The sequence below is a fragment of the Muscardinus avellanarius genome (assembly GCF_963383645.1).
Source record: "Muscardinus avellanarius genome assembly, chromosome: 20".
Lineage (NCBI taxonomy): Eukaryota > Metazoa > Chordata > Mammalia > Rodentia > Gliridae > Muscardinus > Muscardinus avellanarius.
The window spans coordinates 18965822-18984738 of NC_137806.1; the positions used below are offsets into that span (position 1 = coordinate 18965822).

The window sequence follows — 18917 nt, forward strand, 5'->3', positions numbered from 1 at the left end:
AGTAAGCCCTTTTGTTTTGGTTACTTACGTAATACCAGATCTCAATGCATCGATTATGTTTGCTGTGAGTGATGGTTAAAAAGCCTCAAAAGCTGTAAGTTTAGCTGCTCTGTTTCACATGAGGACAGAGTCTAAGCCAGGCTCAGACTGCAAATACCTGGTTCACGGTATTCCCAAGTCTTAAAGGAAGAGCAGTTTGAGGGCAAGGGCAATTTGGTTCCGGTAGTTTGTAAAACTGGAGTTTAGAAAGGCCACAGGGCGGGCTGCGGGGATCTTGTGACTGTTACACAGAAGCTCGGTCAATGAGCCAGCTCACCGATGGCACTCAAGAGCAGCTCCAAACAGGGCACCTGCAATCCCAGTACTTGGGAGGCTGAGACAGGAGGGTAGGTTCGCAGCCAGCCTCCGCAATTTAGTGAGACCCTGTTTCTGTATAAAAAATAAAATAGGGAGACCCCGGGAGAAACCGGGCCCAGTACCCTGGGTCCCAGGTGGGGGTCGCGCGGGGCATGCCAATCAGGGCCCGGGTCGCAGGACTCTGGGCCCCAGGCCGGAATGCGCGTAGCACGCCAGACCCCTGGAGAAGCCAGGCACAGTAAGATGCTGGGTCCCGAGCGGGGTTCACGCGGGGCACGCAAGCCAGGGCCCGGGTCACGGGACTCTGGGCCCTGGGCTGAACTGCGCGTAGCACACCAGACCCCTAGAGAAACCGGGCCCAGTACCCTGGGTCCCGGGTGGGGGTCGTGCGGGGCACGCCAGCCGGGGCCCAGGTCGCGGGACCCTGGGCCCCAGGCAGATAGTGAGGACCACTCTGGACCCATGGGGAAACCGACTGGGTCACAGTGCTACTGAGTGCCTGATCCCACTACCTCCTCAAACCACATATACTGTCTTCTCTTATTAAAAAAAAAAAAAAAAAAGGAAAAGAAAAAGAAAAATATCGGAGAGGAGTTAAGAAAGCCGTTGCGGATGCCAGGACACTGGAAATGCAGACAAAACTTATCTAAATGCACTGGAACTTATGGAAAAATTCCCCGTGAAGGAGGACTGCTGTTTCTCTATATTGTTAAGAATCTTGGACATCACCTGTAAGGAGAGAGTTTAGCGGAGACCAAGGAGAAAGGTGGTGTTGAAAGCGGTCTCCGTGATGGCGGTGGAGACTTGTATTCAGGAGAAGCAGAAACCGGATCCTACCAACCTTATTTTATTATTATTATTATTTTTTTTGGTGGTACTGGGGTTCCTGGGAGCCCTTCTACCTCCGGGCTACACTCCCAAACCTATTTTCTATTTTTGAAACAGGGTCTCTTACACCAGCGCGGCTAGCTTCGAACCTGCGCGATCCTCCTGTCTCCGCCTCCCACGCGCGGGGATTACAAGCGTGCGCCACCACGCCCGGCCTACCAACCTTAGATTTTTGGAGAAATTACACCAAATGTCGAATGCTACCATCATGCATGCTTAGGAACACTGGACAACATTCAGAGTGGAAAAAGAGCCTGGGAAGGATTTGAAATGGTGGAGGCAGTGGTAATGGCAGTGGCCAGTACTCAGGGGAGGCAGAGATCTGATACATTGCACCTGGAACCTTTGAAGTAATAACCCCAGAGACAGTGATTGGAGCCTGCTGAGGGGTTAGGCCGGTGCCAGGGCCAATGGCCGACATCGGAGCCTGCCATGAGGCAAGGCAACTACTGGGGTCTCCAAGGCCAAGATCAGAGCCTGCCGAGGGGTTAGGCCGGTGCTGGGGCCAGCAAGGCCAGGATCGAGCCTGCCATGAGGCAAGGCCACTACTGGGGCCTCCAAGGCCGAGATCAGAGCCTGCCAAGGGGTTAGGCCGGTGCCGGGGCCAGCAAGGCCAGGATCGAGCCTGCCATGAGGCAAGGCCAGTGCTGGGGCCTCCGAGGCCAGGATAAGAGCCCACCGAGGGGTTAGGCCGGTGCCGGGGCCAGTGGCTGGCATCAGAGCCTTCCATGAGGCAAGGCTGCTACGGAGGCCTCCGAGGCCAGGATTGTAGCCTGCTGAGGGGTTAGGCCGGTGTTGGGACCAGCGAGGCCAGCATCGGAGCCTACCATGAGGCAAGGCCGGTGCTGAGGCCTCCGAGGCCAGGATAAGAGCCAGCCAAGGGGTTAAGCCGGTGCCAGAGCCAATGGCTGGCATTGGAGCCTGCCGTGAGGCAAGGCCACTACTAGGGCCTCCGAGGCTGGGATCGGAGCCTGCCAAGGGGTTAGGCCAATGTCGGGGCCAGCAGCCAGCATCGGAGCTTGCTGTGAGGCAAGGCCGGTGCTGGGGCCTCCAAGGCTGGGATTGGAGCCTGCCGAGGGGTTAGGCCGATGCCAGGACCAGCAGCCGGCATCGGAGCCTTCCGTGAAGCAAGGCCGCTACTGAGGCCTCTGAGGCCCGAGTGGAGCCTGCCGAGGGGTTAGACCAGGGCTGGGGCCAACAAGGCCGTCATCAGAGCCTGCTGTGAGGCAAGGCCGGTGCTGGGGTCTCCGATGCCGGGATCGGAGACTGCAGAGGGGTTAGGCCAGTGCTGGGGCCAGCAAGGCCAGGATCAGAGCTCATTGTGAGGCAAGGCCAGTGCTGGGGCCTCCGAGGCCGGGATCGGAGACTGCAGAGGGGTTAGGCCAGTGCTGGGGCCAGTGGCTGGTATTGGAGCCTGACAGGAGGCAAGGCCACTACTGGGGCCTCCGAGGCCGGGATCGGAGCCTACCGTGAGGCTAGGCTGGTGCTGGGGCCTCCGAGGCTGGGATCGGAGCCTGCCGAGGGGTTAGGCCGGTGCCGGGACCAGCAGCCGGCATCGGAGCCTTCCGTGAAGCAAGGCCGCTACTGAGGCCTCTGAGGCCGAAGCGGAGCCGGCCAAGGGGTTAGACCAGGGCTGGGGCCAACAAGGCCGTCATCAGAGCCTGTTGTGAGGCAAGGCCAGTGCTGGGGCCAGCAAGGCCGGGATCAGAGCTCATCGTGAGGCAAGGCCAGTGCTGGGGCCTCCGAGGCCAGGATCGGAGCCTGCCGAGGGGTTAGGCCGATGATGCTGGGGCCAATGGCTGGTATTGGAGCCTGACAGGAGGCAAGGCCACTACTGGGGCCTCCGAGGCCGGGATCGGAGCCTGCCGTGAGGCTAGGCTGGTGCTGGGGCCTCCGAGGCCGGGATCGGAGCCTGCCGAGGGGTTAGGCCGATGCTGGGGCCAATGGCCACCATTGGATCCTGACAGGAGGCAAGGCTGCTACTGGGGCCTCCGTGGCTGGGAGGGATCGGAGCCTGCCGAGGGGTTAGGCCGGTGCTGGGGCCAGCGAGGCCGGGAGGCTAGGCCGGTGCTGGGGCCTCCGAGGCCGGGATCGAAGCCTCCCGAGGGGTTAGGCCGGTGCTGGGGCCAATGGCCGGCATTGGAGCCTGCCGTGAGGCAAGGCCACTACTGCGGCCTCCGAGGCCGGGATCGGAGCCAGCTGAGGGGTTAGGCTGGTGTCGGGGCCAGCGAAACCAGAATTGGGGCCTCCCATGAGGCAAGGCCGCTGCTTGAGCCAGCGAGGTCTGGATCAGTCCACCAGGTAGCCAGGCCACTACTGGGGCCGTCAAGAGTGGGATCGGTATTTGCAACGCGGCATGCACAGAGAAATATCGCAGAAAATATAAATCAGATGCTTCCCCTAATCAGCAATAACTAGGAGGAAAGGGGCAACAGGAAGAGGTCGAGCTATAGAAAGGGCCCTATAGTGAAGCAACTAATGTGACCAATCAGAGGGTATGGAATAGGAGAGGATGGAGCCTCTTTAAAATGCAGGAGGTACATAAACAAATGTATCAAAGTTAATCACCAAAGAAGCATGGGATCGAGGGAGGGGGAGGGAATGGGATGGGGGCTGGATGAGGGCTGATTGGATGATGTGTGCTTGTATATCCTCTCAAGTCTTGTACTCCAATGTGATTGATATATGACTACAATGCACCAATTAAAAATAAATAAATAAATTTAAATAAAAATAAATAAATAAATAAAATAGGTCTGGAGGTGTAGCTCAGAAATAGATTGACCCTGTGTTCAATTCTCTATAACTACAAAACAGAAACAAGGAGCTTCAAACTTCTATCGCTGCTCTCCGTGGCATGTGTTAAGGCTGAGAAGGTCGACAGTGATTTCAAAGGTGGTGCTTTAAGGGCAGGGAAGAAATTGAACAGAAGGAAGAAGTGGCCTAGTTAAACACAGTAACCAAACCTAGTTAAATACAGTGCACACCTCTAATCCCAGTACTTGGGAGGCTGAAACAGGAGAATTGCAGGATTGTGGCCAGCCTCAGAAACTTATTGAGACCACTTCAAAATAAAAAATAAAAAAGGCTGGGGTATAGCTCAGAGATAGAACATCCCTAAATTCAAACTGTAGTACAAAAAAAAGGGGGGGAGCGGCTGGGGCAGAGCGTGGAGGCCAAATGCCCCTGGGTTCAGACCCTACAACAACAGTAACCAGTATCCACAATGCAAGGATGAGTTTAACCTGTTTATGAAGTATCCTAGTTTATAATGGGGAAAAATAAATAGGTAATGCTTTCATAAAAAACTGTTTGGGTCAATATAAAAAACACTTCTTTAAACCAGTGTAGTTGGTGCACTCCTATAATCCCAGTACTTGGGAGGCTGAGACAGGAGGGTCACAGGTTCCGGAACAGCATCAGAAATGTAGTGAGACTCTCATCAACCTAGAGAGATTGTTTGATGATAAAAATATGAGTTGAGATGGAGCTCAGAGGTTCAATACCCCTGGGTTCAATCTTCAGTCCCCAAAAAACCCTTTTATTGTTGTTTTTTTGTTTTTTATGGGCGTGGTTCCAAACCCTTGAAGGGGGTCAGCTGACACCCCAGCTTTGGCAGCCAGCCTGCATTCATTCCTCCTGTTATTTCATACCACCAAAACGAATTTTTAAATTTCAAAGACCTTAAGGTTAGTGTTACCCATTCAAGTACTAGTGTGTGGTTATAATTCAACTGCTGGAACTGCAGAGTCTTGATGAAAACCAGTTGCCATAGCAGCGTTCCCCTCGCCACTCTCCGGGGACCGCGCTGGCTCTAGCCGTGGACAGCTGGAAACTCTTACATCAACACGCGTGAGAAAGTGCCCTGCAGCCCAAGACTCCCCCTGTGGTACCATACCGTACATTTCTATGGGAAAGAATTAGGCTTTCAGGGTCTCATGGGAATATGTTGGGGCAGGGAGGAGGCACAACCCATTAAGTTATGGTCTTCGAGATATTCAGACAAAGGAAATGTACGGCCCGATTCAAATGTAAGGATCCCATTCATTCAAACAGGGCCACTTAGCTTTACTCGCCCTCCACGGGAAGCAGCATTTGGGATGTAATATGTGGCTGGAAAAGAGCCGCTGACATAAGTCCCCAAATTCAACTCTAGCAAAGATCCTGCAATACGTTCATCTTTCCTAAGCCCTTTACTTTCAGAAAAATTATTTTTTTCCAACAACAAAGAAGTTGCATTTCTAAATTAAAATTCAAACCCCAGGTGCCGAGTCCTAGACTCAGTAGGTCAGGGATCATGAGAGAGTTAAGCCTAACATCAAGAAGTCATTTTGCTATCAAACCCACTCCTCTAAATTCTCCTGTATTCAACAGGAGATCACTAAGTCGCCGTTAGTGACAGCTGCCGGCCTCGCTCTGCTCTCCAAGGACCTCTCCTTTCTTCCCACTAGATCCGGGCTATCCTCTGCCTCTCCCTATGTGTCAACCCTTTGGCCTCAGCTTTATTTCAGTTTTCCCAAGACTGAAGTCATAGATACCACTTCCAGATTGCCGCAGGGCTAAGAATAGCGCTGCCTTTCCAGCTGACAGTGACAGTCCAGGAAATGCGATACAGATGCTCCCTGGCTGACAATGGTCTGACTTCAGTTTCTCAGCTTTACACTGTGCAAGCGCAGGAAGCACTCGGTAGAAACCATACCTCCAATCTGGGTTTGGATTTCTTCCCAGGATAGCCATGTGTAGGAGGATCTTCTTTTTTACTTTTATTTATTTTTCATTTATTTTTATGGTACTGGAGATTGAAACCTAGTTGTTCTACCTCTGATCTACACTCCCCAGGCCTACCTATTTTCCTTTTCATTTTGGAACAAGGTCTAAGCTGTGAAGAGCCTCATTAAGTAGCTGGCCACGAATCTGTGATCCTCCTGCCTCAGCCTCCCAAGCACTGGGATGGCGAGTGGCTACCACACCAGGCAAGGATCTTCTCTTCCAAGCTGCCAGCCACGCGATCTCAAGTGTAAACACACCAACACTACCATTGACGTACTGCAGTGAGTTCCATGATATTCAACGCATTATGAATTAGGTTTTGTAGTTAAATGATTTTGCCCAACTATAGGCTATGTGTTATAAGCGTATTTAAGGTAGTCAGGCTGTGCTCTGGTTAGGTTACAGATGCTGAGGGCATCTCTATTTACTTCTGAGGGAAGCCAATGTTTTACTAAATGTGAATCCAGAGACACAGCCCTCGTAGACAGATGTATAGGGAGGTGGGGAGGAAGGAAGAGGAATACTTACTTAGGATTGTAACTGATTTAAAAAGATACCTTTATTGTTTTGTAAACAGTTTAAAAAAGAAATATGTAGTACCTGTTGAATTAAATTTTTCATGATTTGGAAAATAAAACATCATTTTTCTACATATTCTCCTCCTATATATCCCTTGCAGTCATCTAAAGGGCTTTAGTATCAGGGCAATGGAAAGCTCTTCTGAGGATTCCACACCTTTGAACCTGCCTCTCTCCACCCATACTTAAAATGGCCGACAGCCACTAGCCCCGTAGAAGATGCAACCTTGATTTTTCTTTTCTTTTGAGTCTATCCACACTGATCGGCTTTGGGAAGTACTGGTGTCAGGTGAGTGTCTTCTCTATGTGGAACACTAACTAACAGCAAAAGGGAGACAACATGAAATTAACTCACTACTAAGCTGTGGCCTAATTTAGAATGAAGAAAAAGTAATCTGGGCAGTATGCATTAAACATATTTATAAGCAAGTCTATACAACACCATGCGGTGAATGTCTGGACTGTAGTTACAGCCGATGAAAGTCTGTTTCTCACTTGTGCTAATCAGCTCCCCAAAGCTCTACCTAAGTTAATCAAGATAACAATCTTCAAAATGGGGGCCCTGATTCAATTCAACCACCACCATGCAAGCACAACCCATCCTGTCTATTCACAGCCACAGGCCAGAACTGGCCCCAAGTTGACTGTCGACCTTTCCCAAGAGGGGCCAGAATAACCCCTGAATCTAACCCCCACCCTGCCACCTCCAGCTCCCATTCTCTGCCCTTTTAATTTCAGAACTGGCTGGAAGTAGAAGCAGCCCTGGATCTCACACACAGGAAAAGCTTAGCCAGTGATTCCACTATCATTGTTTTTGCTGTGAATACTATCATTATTATTGTTACATAAATATATACTGCCCTTAGCCACAGGGTTCGTAAAGGTTCTGGAACTACACTCTAATAATCATAAAAATAATGACACAACTAATATTTATTGATTTCTTATCAGCTGCCAGTGTGCTAAGCACTTTTGCTTAAACACAATCACGATGTCAAAGGTATGCAGTTATTGCAGTCATGGTAACAGTGGCACATACCTCCTGTAACTGACCTAACAAGCTCAAGTCGCTCACCCAAAGTCACTATTTAGTGGGCAGGGCTGAAATCTGAAGCTGGGAAGTTCTGACTTCGGGACCTCCACTCTTCCCTGCCAACCCGTCAGGTGGCAGCCTATTTACCCACGTTACTCTAGTAACGCAGTCCTCCTAACTTGGAACTCAGTGACGATGATCAGAGTATGACACCGTGCAAGGTCTAGAACAAGTCCTCACTGGAGCCCAGGGCTGGGACACTGTCTCAGGTGGTGACGGGCACCGGCGGCCGAGGCTGGGAACAGGCCTGGTTCCCAGCAATACACCAGCATCATCATAACGCCCTGCTGCCGGTCTCACTGCTCGTGCCCTCGCCCTTGCCCTCGCCCTGGAGGCACAGGCATGACTTCATTTTCAATGTATACTGCTGTGATATACCAAATATAAGTTTGTTTTTCAAACTTATATCTCCTGTTAATACTAGCTGTCTGGTCAGGTAACAAATACTAAAAGTATACTCCTTAGAAAATAAAGCTTTGAAATCCACGAAAAATAACATTTGAGTGAACAGTGACAATATCTACATTCACATTCTATTGCAAGACGCAAAAGTTCAGAAACATTTAAGGAACATCATTTCATTGAATGGTCCTCATATTTTTGCTGAAACATATAAAAATATTTTCTATAAATATACATAAAAGAAAATGTGCAAATTATCATATTCTATGGGAAAAGTTAGTCCATCCTCAATTTTTTTTTTAAATTATCTTTCAGGTCTGGGAAAAGGTCATTTCAAGCCTTCTGTCACTGCCATCTACACATTTAAATTGAGGGGAAAGTCTTCAAAACTTAATTTTTCAACCATTTAAAGTGAAAGCAAAGGCTGCAGGAGAGCGCAGGGCAGAGCACTTGGTAGCCGAGCAGCCCCTGGGCTGATCCCCAGCGCTGCAGAGGCGAGACATAAAACCCACTTGCAGTCAGTCACAATATGAAAGTCAACAACGTTCTTAAAATTGGTCAAGAATTGCATCAGAAAGAATTCAGAGCCGGAGACCCCAGTTTTCTTCTTCTTCCACGTCTGTTGGTAATGTCCGAAGTCCACGCCCCTCCTCCAGCTGAGCTTCTAGTTTGAATGCACTGAACACAGACCTCACAGTGCATTGTACTCCACACATTTTGATGGATCTGTAGGAAAGTGCTTCTGGCAAATGGTCATTAACCTCTTCAATCCCTAAGAACATAAGGGAAATAAAGGCTGGTTAAGATGGTCCAACTACTCCCAACTGCGCTCCCTGGACTCACCGGGTTTGTGGGTGTCCCTGCTACAACGCAGCGATCCCCAGAATCTCCACTAGAAGTGACCTGACGCTCATTCTCATGCACCTGGAGATATGTCTAGACTCTTCTTTAAAAATCAGTGATCCTGAGCCAGGCGTGGCGGCGCACGCTTGTACTCCCAGCATTTGGGAGGCTGAGACAGGAGGATCGCAGTTCGCAGACAGCCTCAGCTACTTGCTGAGGCCATTTGCAACTCAGTGAGACCCTGTTTCAAAATAAAGAATAAAAATAGGAATAGGGGTGTAACTTGGAGGTAGAATGCCTCTGGGTCCCATTGCCAGTACTGCCAAAAAAAAAAAAAAAAAAAAAATCAGTGATCATGGAGCTGGGCGTGGTGGCACATGTGTATAATCCCAGTATTTGGGAAGCTGAGATATAGCTTGGATGTAAAACACCCCTGAGTGGTTTAATTCCCAGTACTGCAAAACAAACAAACAAACAAACAAACAAGGCTGAATGTAAAAAGCAAGCAAGCAGCCAAGGGCTACCTTACAGCATAACACCACTTTAATACCATTCGGACACCAAGCTAAAAAAAGAGTGCTACACAGATGCACAACATGGCAGAACATGTATCATGAGAAGGCAAGAAGACAAGAAACAAATACAAGGAAATGGCTACTTCTGGGGTAGAGATAGCAAATTCATACTGAATGGTCTTCAGTTCTTAAGCCAAGAGTAAGACTGAATATTCATTTTATTATTTACTCTAAAAATTGTCTTTATATGTATTCTTTTGTGAGCACCAAATATCACATGATTAAAAAAATTAAAAGATTTTTAAAATAAATAAATTAATTAATTTAATTAATTTTAATTAATCTAGTTAATTTAAAAAATTAAAAGATTAAAAAAAATTTTGGTGCTCTTTTGTGAGCACCAAATATTACATGATTAAAAAATTAAAAGATTTTTAATTAATTAATTTAATTAATTTTTAATTAATTTAAAAAATTAAAAGATTAAAAAAATTTCAGCCAGGCGTGGTGGCGCACGCTTGTAATCCTAGAGCTTGGGAGGCGGAGACAGGAGGATTGCGCAGGTTTGAAGCCAGCCTCGGCTACTTAGTGCGGCTCTCAGCAACTTAGTGAGACCCTGCTTCCAAATAAAAAGTAAAATAAGTCGGGGTGTAGCCTGGAGGTAGAAAGCTTCTGGGATCAACTCCCAGTACCACTAAAAAAATTAAAAAACAATAGACAATAAAGACTGAGTTTAGCTGGGCGTGGTGGCACACGCTTGTAATCCCCGCGCTTGGGAGGCAGAGACAGGAGGATCGCGCAGGTTCGAAGCCAGCCGCGCTGGTGTAAGAGACCCTGTTTCAAAAATATAAAATAGGTCTGGGAGTGTAGCCCGGAGGTAGAAGGGCTTCCAGGAACCCCAGTACCACCAAAAAAAATAAAATAAAATAAAGAATAAATAAAAAATAAAGACTGAGTTTAGCCGGGAGTGGTGGCTCACCTTGTAATCCCAGCATTCAGGAGGCTGAGACAGGAGGATTGCAGTTTGCAGACAGCCTCAGCTACTTAGTGAGGCCCTCTGCAACTCAGTGAGACCTGGTTTCAAAATAAAGAATAAAAATAGGGCAGGGGGTTTGGCTCGGAGGTCAAATGCCCCTGGGTTCCGTTCCCAGACCCGCAAAAAAATAAAAAATAAAAATAAATAAATAAATAAATAAAGACTGAGTTTAACACTCCAGGACGGACGGGGCCAGTCCCACAGGATGAAGTGGAAGCAGTTACCGCATGGCCCTTGCTCTGTACCTCTGGAACCTGTGACCTGCCTTGAGCTCTTTTTAGACAACCATAATATACTTGGCAGCTATCTGTTGATCTTACAAAATTCAAGGAACTTGGCCAGTTCTTCTCCAGTGTGTAACGTTTCAAAGACTTTTTAAAAACTGATACAAGAAAATCACTATTAAATGTCACTCGGGGGCCGGGGGTCTAAGAGACTGACAGGGCACTTGCCGAGCTGTCTGAGGTCTTCTGTTGAAGCCCCAGCACTGCACGCACGGGAGCGAGCGAGCAAATGTCACCCAGTGTCTTCCATCTCATCCTTCAGTGTTTGAAGCCCTCTGCTGGCATTTGGTGTTTAGTCTTTTGTTGTTTTTTTTTTTCAGCTTTCTCGGTGGGCGTCCACCACTAGGTAATGCTGTCCAAGTCATTATCCACATTCTCCGAATGCTTTACAAACAACTACAGACAAGGGCAGAAGTCTGCAAAGCGCCACTTTAGAGCTCCCTCCAGCCTTGGGAAGGATTTGCAATCAGCAAAGAACCCCATTAGCGCGTGCTTAGACCTGAAATGTCCCCCGGGGCTCCTGTGTTGAAGGTTGCGCCCTGGCTGGCGGTCCCTGGAAAATGGTGGAAATGTCAAGGGGTAGGGCCTCGTTGGAGGACAGTAGTCACTGGGAGTGCGCCTTTAAGGGAATCGTCTTGTCCCTTCTCCCTTCTGCCTCCTCCTCCTATAAGTTCCCTTGTTTATAAGAAGAGACTTCATCAAAATGCTTTACTCAAATCTCTGTAGCAACAGCAATGCTGATTACTAAACAATGACAGCAGAAAGCAGCTGAATTCTAAGGACCCCAAGGAAGGTTAGCACAAATTACTCTAAGGTGTCTCACCTTGGGGCCACAAAAACTCAAACTACCCATCTTCCATTCAATACAAAAAGCAATGAAATCGTATGCTCCTAGGCCAAGCACAGACTATGCTTAGGTCTAAAATATTCATTATTGGAAGTAAAAGTCTAAAGCAACTGCCTTATCCTCAACTAGCATTCTCTCAAAAATTCATTTTCATCCCTCAAATTGATACACTGAGGTATTATCTTTAGTAAAAAACGGCTTGATAGCTCCGTGGAAGGAGAATGTGTGGTTAGAGTTACACAACAGAAGAGCACATCTGGAAATCTGGGGAGAAAACATTAAAAATAGCCTAAAACTATATGCAGATATAACAGACACCTTAAAACATCGACAAGCATTTAGAACTCTCTGGAGTTATCTAAGCATTCAAGTAACACTTATGTTCAGTGAAATCACCAAAAATAAACAGCAGCAACAAAATCCCTGAAAAAACTGGTCCCCCAGGAAACAGATAATGCAAATGTAAGTTACGTCTCTAAGCTGAGCTACTAATCTAACAGACTCAACAGCAGCGAGCATGATTTTGAAATACTTAAGAATGCTTTTTGGGTTCAAAGACCATCTACATGACGCTATTCGAGAACTAGGGGCACAGAGAGGCTTGCTTTCAGGTGACTCTTTCAATGTGATTTCCTTTGCTCCTACTTGTGCTCCCTGTGCTACTCAGGCATTTGCTTTAAGATACAGACCCTTCTTTCTCATTGCCCAGCTTCTCCTGCTGTGAATTCCAGTCATGTGTGTACAGAACCGTGATCTGTAACCATGGAAACACATGTGTTTTCACTGACTTGGCACTGAAGTTTCCTGCAGGAAGAGGTGAAAGAGGCGGAGCTGGACAGGTGAGCTCCCTAAAGAAACGCCAAGAAACTGACAGCTGCACAACGTGGCAAGACAGGGATGGGCAGTAGAAAGCACAGGCCGCGGGAGGAGCGCTGCATGGTAACGGAACTCCTGCTCGCTCCTTACAAAGGTCAGTCCTGAAGCTTATTTACACTCACTGTGATTTAAAAACAGAGACAAGGACTGGGTGTGGTGAGCACACCTATAATCCCAGCACTTGGGAGGCTGAAACAGGAGGATTGCAGGTTAGTGGCCAGCCTTAGCAGCTTAGCAAGACGCTGTTTCAAAATAAAAAATTAGCCTGGCATGGTGGTGCACGCTCGTAATCCCCATGCTTGGGAGGTGGAGACAGGAGGATCGCGCATGTTCGAAGCCAGCCACGCTGGCTTAAAAGACCCTGTTTCCAAATATTAAAAAAGCATAAAATAGGTCTGGGAGTGTAGTCTGGGGGTAGAAGGGCTTCCAGGAACCCCAGTACCACCAAAAATAAAATAAAATAAAATAAAATAAAATAAAATAAAAATTAAAAATTAAATAGGCCGGGGGTGTAGCTCAGAGGTAGAGTGCCCATGAGTTCAATCCCCAGTACTAGTATTCTGCCTAGAATGTTTCCTACCAAAAGGCTGTGAAACTCAGTAGGACACTATAATAAACTATTATACTAAGGACTGACAGTACATAGCATAGATTTTTAAAGGTGTGTAATCTCAGGACAATAGTTATTTTGCAAAAAGAAACAAATCTCTTCAATTAGACCCCTCAGGATTTCGGTTTCCAACTGCTTGTGAATGCCTAAGCAAGTAAAGCTGCTTAGCTGAGCTTATGACAAATGTCTTAAAAGCTGGTATACCACCATTTCATTCTTACTTTTACAATATATTTAATTAATAATCTTTACTCAGTGCCAAGCATTGCCCTAGGCTCTGAAAATATAGCACACAAAAGAAGGAAACCCGAAAATCCCCACTTTCACTAAAGAGAGAAGATAGACAAGAAACAATATACATTTGTAAAACAAACAATAAACATGTCCAGGGATGATAAATGCCGTGGATGGAAAAAGTGAAGGAAGGAAGGGATGCGAGTGGTGTGTGACTCTGTGAACGGGGGCACCGCTGCTGGACTCTGCCCACACAACCGCTGTATACGCATAAATCACTGCTCGGCAGCAACACAAGCCGATCGCATTTTAACTGAGTCAGGCTGGGTGCTGCGCTGATGAGACTGGAGACAAGCGGGGCAGAAGCTCAGGGACTGGAGAGGACACGGGCAGCCGGACCTGGTGGCAGCAAGGGAGCTGGCGGGAAGGGATCAGGCCCAGATCTACTCTGAATAGGAGGAAAGATGGGATACGGTCTGTAACAAAGAAAACCAAGGATAATTCCAGGTCCTGTGTGCTTTAAAACACACCCACATAATCAGTTTTGAAGTCATGTGCTTACTCCTTCCAATCCTTAATTCCCATTTCCCAGAGGCAATCCCCATTATATCTCTTATGACCTGGTAGTTACTGCCTTATCTCTGAATTCTATACTGACAGTCCTTGATTTTTCTGGTTTAGACATTAGCTACTTACTCGACTCTGAAGCAGGACTTAACTGGCTTAAACCACACCTGGAAGCACGTTCTCCAACCTTCTCAAATCATAACTCTAAGTGAAATCAATATTCAGAGTTAACCTCAGAAAGGCCATTCAAATGTCTGTCAGAGTACAGCCCGGTGGTGTATCATGATGACCTCTCCTTTCATAGTTTTTTTCCCTTATTTTTTCCTGTTTTGGGTCTATTCTCTGACAATGAGATTACGTTTGATATGAGCAAACACTATGAAATGTAATCTCTCCTACTTTCCCTGGAAACTTCTGTCTTCTCACTCCACGCTGGACCTCCTTGCGCTGCTTCTGACACAGACCGCCCTTTACCTTGACCTCAGGGTTCCTCTCACCCTGCTCTGAGCTAGACTGACTCCTGGATCCTCTGGTTTGTTCCCTCACTGTGGCGGAGGTCACCCTCACACGGAGGCGGCGCACCAGAGTCCTGGCTGCACAGGCCCACGCCCAGCCCCACCGCGGTCATCTCCGTGGCCTGGTGAACCTGCTGCTCGGTGCCTCCACTTGTGAAATGGGGAAATGGTGGTAAGCAACTCCTCCTGCTGCTCTGAGTGCTGACACAAAGCACACAACACGCACTACGTGTTAGCTGTGATGACGATTATACAGAGGAGTACATGAGAGGTCACTTTTTAGGACTTTACCTGCCCAGAATGTCATTATCCTATAATCACGTTTTTAATTTTATTATTTATTTACTTGTTTATTTTTCATTACTAGGGATGGAACCCAGGGGGTATTCACCTCCGAGCTACACCCCCAGCCCTATTTTTCATTCTTTATTTTGAAGCAGGGTCTCACTGAGTTGCAAAGGGCCTAAGTGGCTGAGGCTGTCCGCAAACCCGGATCCTCCTGTCTCAGCCTCCCAAATGCTGGGATCACAAGCGCGCGCCACCACGCCCGGCTTCTACAATCACTTTTGACTGGCAGTTCAGGTGGAAAGGGGATTCTGAGTTGGAAGTTATTTCCCTTGCTGTGTTAAAGGAACTTCCTTGTGCTTTCTTTAGCTTCAAATATCACTAATAAGGAGTATGATGGCATTTCAATTCGAGAACCTCTGTGACCTTTTTCTTTTCCCTAATTTGAGAAGAATTTCATTTATTTGACCACCAGGCCTTCACAGAGGGTGATCTGGCCTTTTTCTCAAGTATGTGATTGAGAAATATAAGATTTTATACCATAAAATGTCTATTTCCTATCAAGTAAGCTCCAGTTTAAAAAAATCATGGAACAGTTTAGATCAGCACTGTTCAGAAAGTAATTCCACAACATACTAATGTGTGATGTTAAAAAGTGGTATTACCACCCGGCGTGGTGGCGGACCTTGTGATCTCCACGCTTGGGAGGCGGAGACAGGAGGATCGAGCAGGTTCAAAGCCAGCCTCAGCTACTTAGTGAGGCTCTCAGCAACTTAGTGAGACCCTGTTTCCAAATAAAGTATAAAATAGGCTGGAAGTATAGCCCGGAGGTAGAAAGCTTCTGGGTTCCACCCCCAGTACCACACACACACACACAAAAAAAAAAAACAGTGGCATTATTATCATTGGGCGTGGTGGCGCACACTTGTAATCCCAGCGCTTGGGAGGCTGAGACAGGAGGATCACTCAGGTTTGAAGCCAGCCTCAGTTACTTAGTGAGGCTCTCAGCAACTTAGTGAGACCCTGTTTCCAAATAAAATATAAAGTAGGTCTGTGAGTATAGCCCGGTGGTAGAAAAGCCCCTGGGTTCCACCCCTGTACCACATACACACAAAAAAGTGGCATTATGTAAGATAAATGTGAGCCAGAAAGCTGCGCATGGTGACACATGCTTATAATCCCAACATTTGGCAGGCTGAGACAGGAGGATCGCGGTTCATGGACAGCCTCAGTTACTTAGTGAGGCCCTTTGCAACTTTGTGAGACCATTTCAAAATAAAGAATTAAAAAATCAGGCTGGGGGTATAGCTCGGAGATAAAATGTCTCTAGGTTCTATCCCCAGTAACACACACACACACACACACACACACACACACACACACACACACACACACACACACAAGTGAGCCATATATTTTCTTTAAAAATGTACTGTTTCAATACTCCGGGAAGTAATAAACAGGTAGATGGTTTTTATCAAGCAACAACCTGCTATGAGGATGTGGTTCATCGCAGCCACGTGTAGCAGGCTGGAAGCACCTGACCTGCACTGTGACGTGCGATTCGAGCACTGTTGTATATACAGCAAACGGATCAAGCTGTGATCACTCACTGCAGCGAATGTTTCTGCTGCACGAATTTTGGCAATATTATATTAGAAATCTGCAAACCGTGGACAAATAGAGTTGGCAAATACTAGCATGAATGAAATGTGCCAAAACCTGAAATATGTACTGGAATAATTGACATGAAAATGTTGGAATGCTGTCTTTACCAGGAGGTTACAAAGTGGAGGTTACTGAAAACAACTTGTCAGAGATTATTAGAAAAAATGTTTCCTTTTGTAACAGCAAAGTTTAAGAAAAAGTATTTGGGAGTGGCTATTATTCCTTAATCTTCCAACCCCCCCCCAAAGGAATCTGTGTGTAACAAAGGGCACATATCAATTAGGCTACACATACCAGGGAGGATAACAGAGGGAGAAAAAGACACACTCAAACTGAGTAAGTGTGTGTGTGTGTGTGTGTGTGTGTGTGTGTGTGTGTGTGTGTCTGGGGATGGAACCCAGGGGCATTCGACCTCCAAGCTCCACCCCCTGCCCTATTTTTTATTCTTTATTTTGAAACAGCATCTAAGTTGTGGAGGGCCCCACTAAGTAGTTGTGGAGGGCCTCACTAAGTAGCTGAGGCTGTCCGCAAACCTCGATCCTCCCTCCAGTCTCAGCCTCCCAAATTCTGGGATTACAAGCGTGCGCCACCACGCCCACCTTAAACTGGATAATTTGATGCTGATAGTTCCATGGACTTTACAGATGAATGAGAAGGACTCAGGACTAACAAGGGACAGTCCAGGATCCTACAGCTGGCAAGCTGGCAATCCTGAGACGCTGTGGCCAACCCAGCTTATGAAGGAGCAGTGGAGGAGAGTGCTCTCACCAAGCTGTTAAGGCCGGCCTCAAACCTCCTATCTCAGCCTCCCCAGTACTGGGATTACAGGCACATACTATTTTTCAAAATAAAAATACAAAACAGGCCAGCCTCCCAACTACTGGGATTAGAGGCACATACTATGCCTGGCTTAAGTGTAGTTTAAAAAGGAAATGAGCCCGAGGGAGGTGGAAATCATACCACTATTTACAAAATGAAATGCTTTCCTTAGGAAAAAGTACCTAATTACATAGACTTTTGTGCAATATAGTCCAGCCACGGTATACGTGAACACAGTTAGCCGATCTAACCCTTGAAATCTGTGCTCTACTGTTAAGGCCAAACGTTTCTACTCAAAGCTTTTGACTTTATAGAGTCACTGGAGGTGATTAAGAAATGAAATGTGCTTGAATTTGCATAAGTATATTTCAACTCTACGAAGTGTACAATTCACATGTGGGAGCCGGGTTGCCATCGTATTTTAAATGCTAGTGCGTATGAACAAGGCATAAAGCATGACATGCAAATCAGCACCCAGCACTTGGAACTGAAATATACACAGTAAGATAATCCATGAATATGGAACGACCTCTGGCACAAAATCTCAAAGTACTTTACGATTTTTAAGTGTAAAAACTTTGAATTTTAAGTAAACTTTCAGAGTATAATCTTCAAGTTTTAGAATTACCATCCGCACAAGTCATTATACAGACACGATCTGGGATTTATGACAGTTTGGCAAAACTAGGTTATAGTTGGTTTTATTTTTCCACCAAGGAGAAAACTTCAGCCCAACAATGCAAACATGTTTATGTGGGGCACATATAACTTTAAGAAAGTAGAAACATATTCGAGAGGCATTATTAGATGTAACTTAAAAATGACTCTAACCGGGCGTGGTGGCGCACGCTTGTAATCCCCGCGCTTGGGAGGCAGAGACAGGAGGATCGCACAGGTTCGAAGCCAGCCGCGCACGCTGGCTTAGGAGACCCTGTTTCCAAACAAAAATGTAAACATAGGTCTGGGAGTGTAGCCCGGAGATAGAAGGGCTTCCAGGAACCCCAGTACCACAAAAAAAAAAAAAAAAAAAGACTCTAAGCCGGGTGTGGCGGCGCACCCTTGTAATCCCAGTACTTGGGAGGCTGAAACAGGAGGATTGCAGGTTTGCAGTCAGCCTCAGTGATTTAATGAGGACCTCTGCAGCTTAGCAAGACTGTGTTGCAAAATAAAAACTAAAATAGGGCTGAGGGTTTAGCTCAAAAGTAAAAGAAAAAATAAATAAATAAATAAGGGAAGGAAGGAAGGAAGGAAAGAAGGAAGGGAGGAAGAAGAGCGAGAAGAGGAAACTAAGAAATTATTCTAGGGCTGGGCATGGTTGCCCACACCTGTAACCCCAGTGTATGAGAGGCTGAGACAGGAGGCTCACATGTTAGAGGCCAACCTCAGCAATTTAGCAAGTGAAGCTCTGTTTCAAAGTAACAAAAGAAGCTGAGCCCTTCCTTGTGGTGCACGCTTGTAATCCCCACACTTGGGAGGTTAGCAGAAGGATCGCACAGGTTCGAAGCCAGCCTCAGCTACTTAGTGAGAACCTGTTTCCAAAATATAAAATAGGTCTGAGAGTACAGCCTGGAGGTAGAGGCCCTAGGTTCCACCCCCAGGACCACACACCAAAAAAGTTAAAAATAAAAAAAGCTGAGGTGTAACTCAAAGATAGAATGTCCTTGGGTTCAACTCCTAGTACAAAACAAAAACATAATTGCATGCGCTGAAGTGAAGCCTTTGCTCTCCAT

General features: G+C 46.8%; 1 protein-coding gene across 7 annotated transcripts in view; it reads right to left on the reverse strand.

Annotated features, from left to right (window-relative positions):
- Positions 1 to 8779: 8779 nt before the first annotated feature.
- Positions 8780 to 18917, reverse strand: part of PRPF18 (pre-mRNA processing factor 18) — a gene marked incomplete at both ends in the record, with an annotated part of 28278 nt that continues 18140 nt past the window's right edge. For all 7 annotated transcript variants that reach the window (XM_080716905.1, XM_080716904.1, XM_080716902.1 and 4 more), the window contains one exon: positions 8780 to 8860. In XM_080716905.1, coding sequence (XP_080573031.1) covers positions 8780 to 8860 — 81 coding nt within the window. The remainder of the gene's footprint in view (positions 8861 to 18917) is intronic.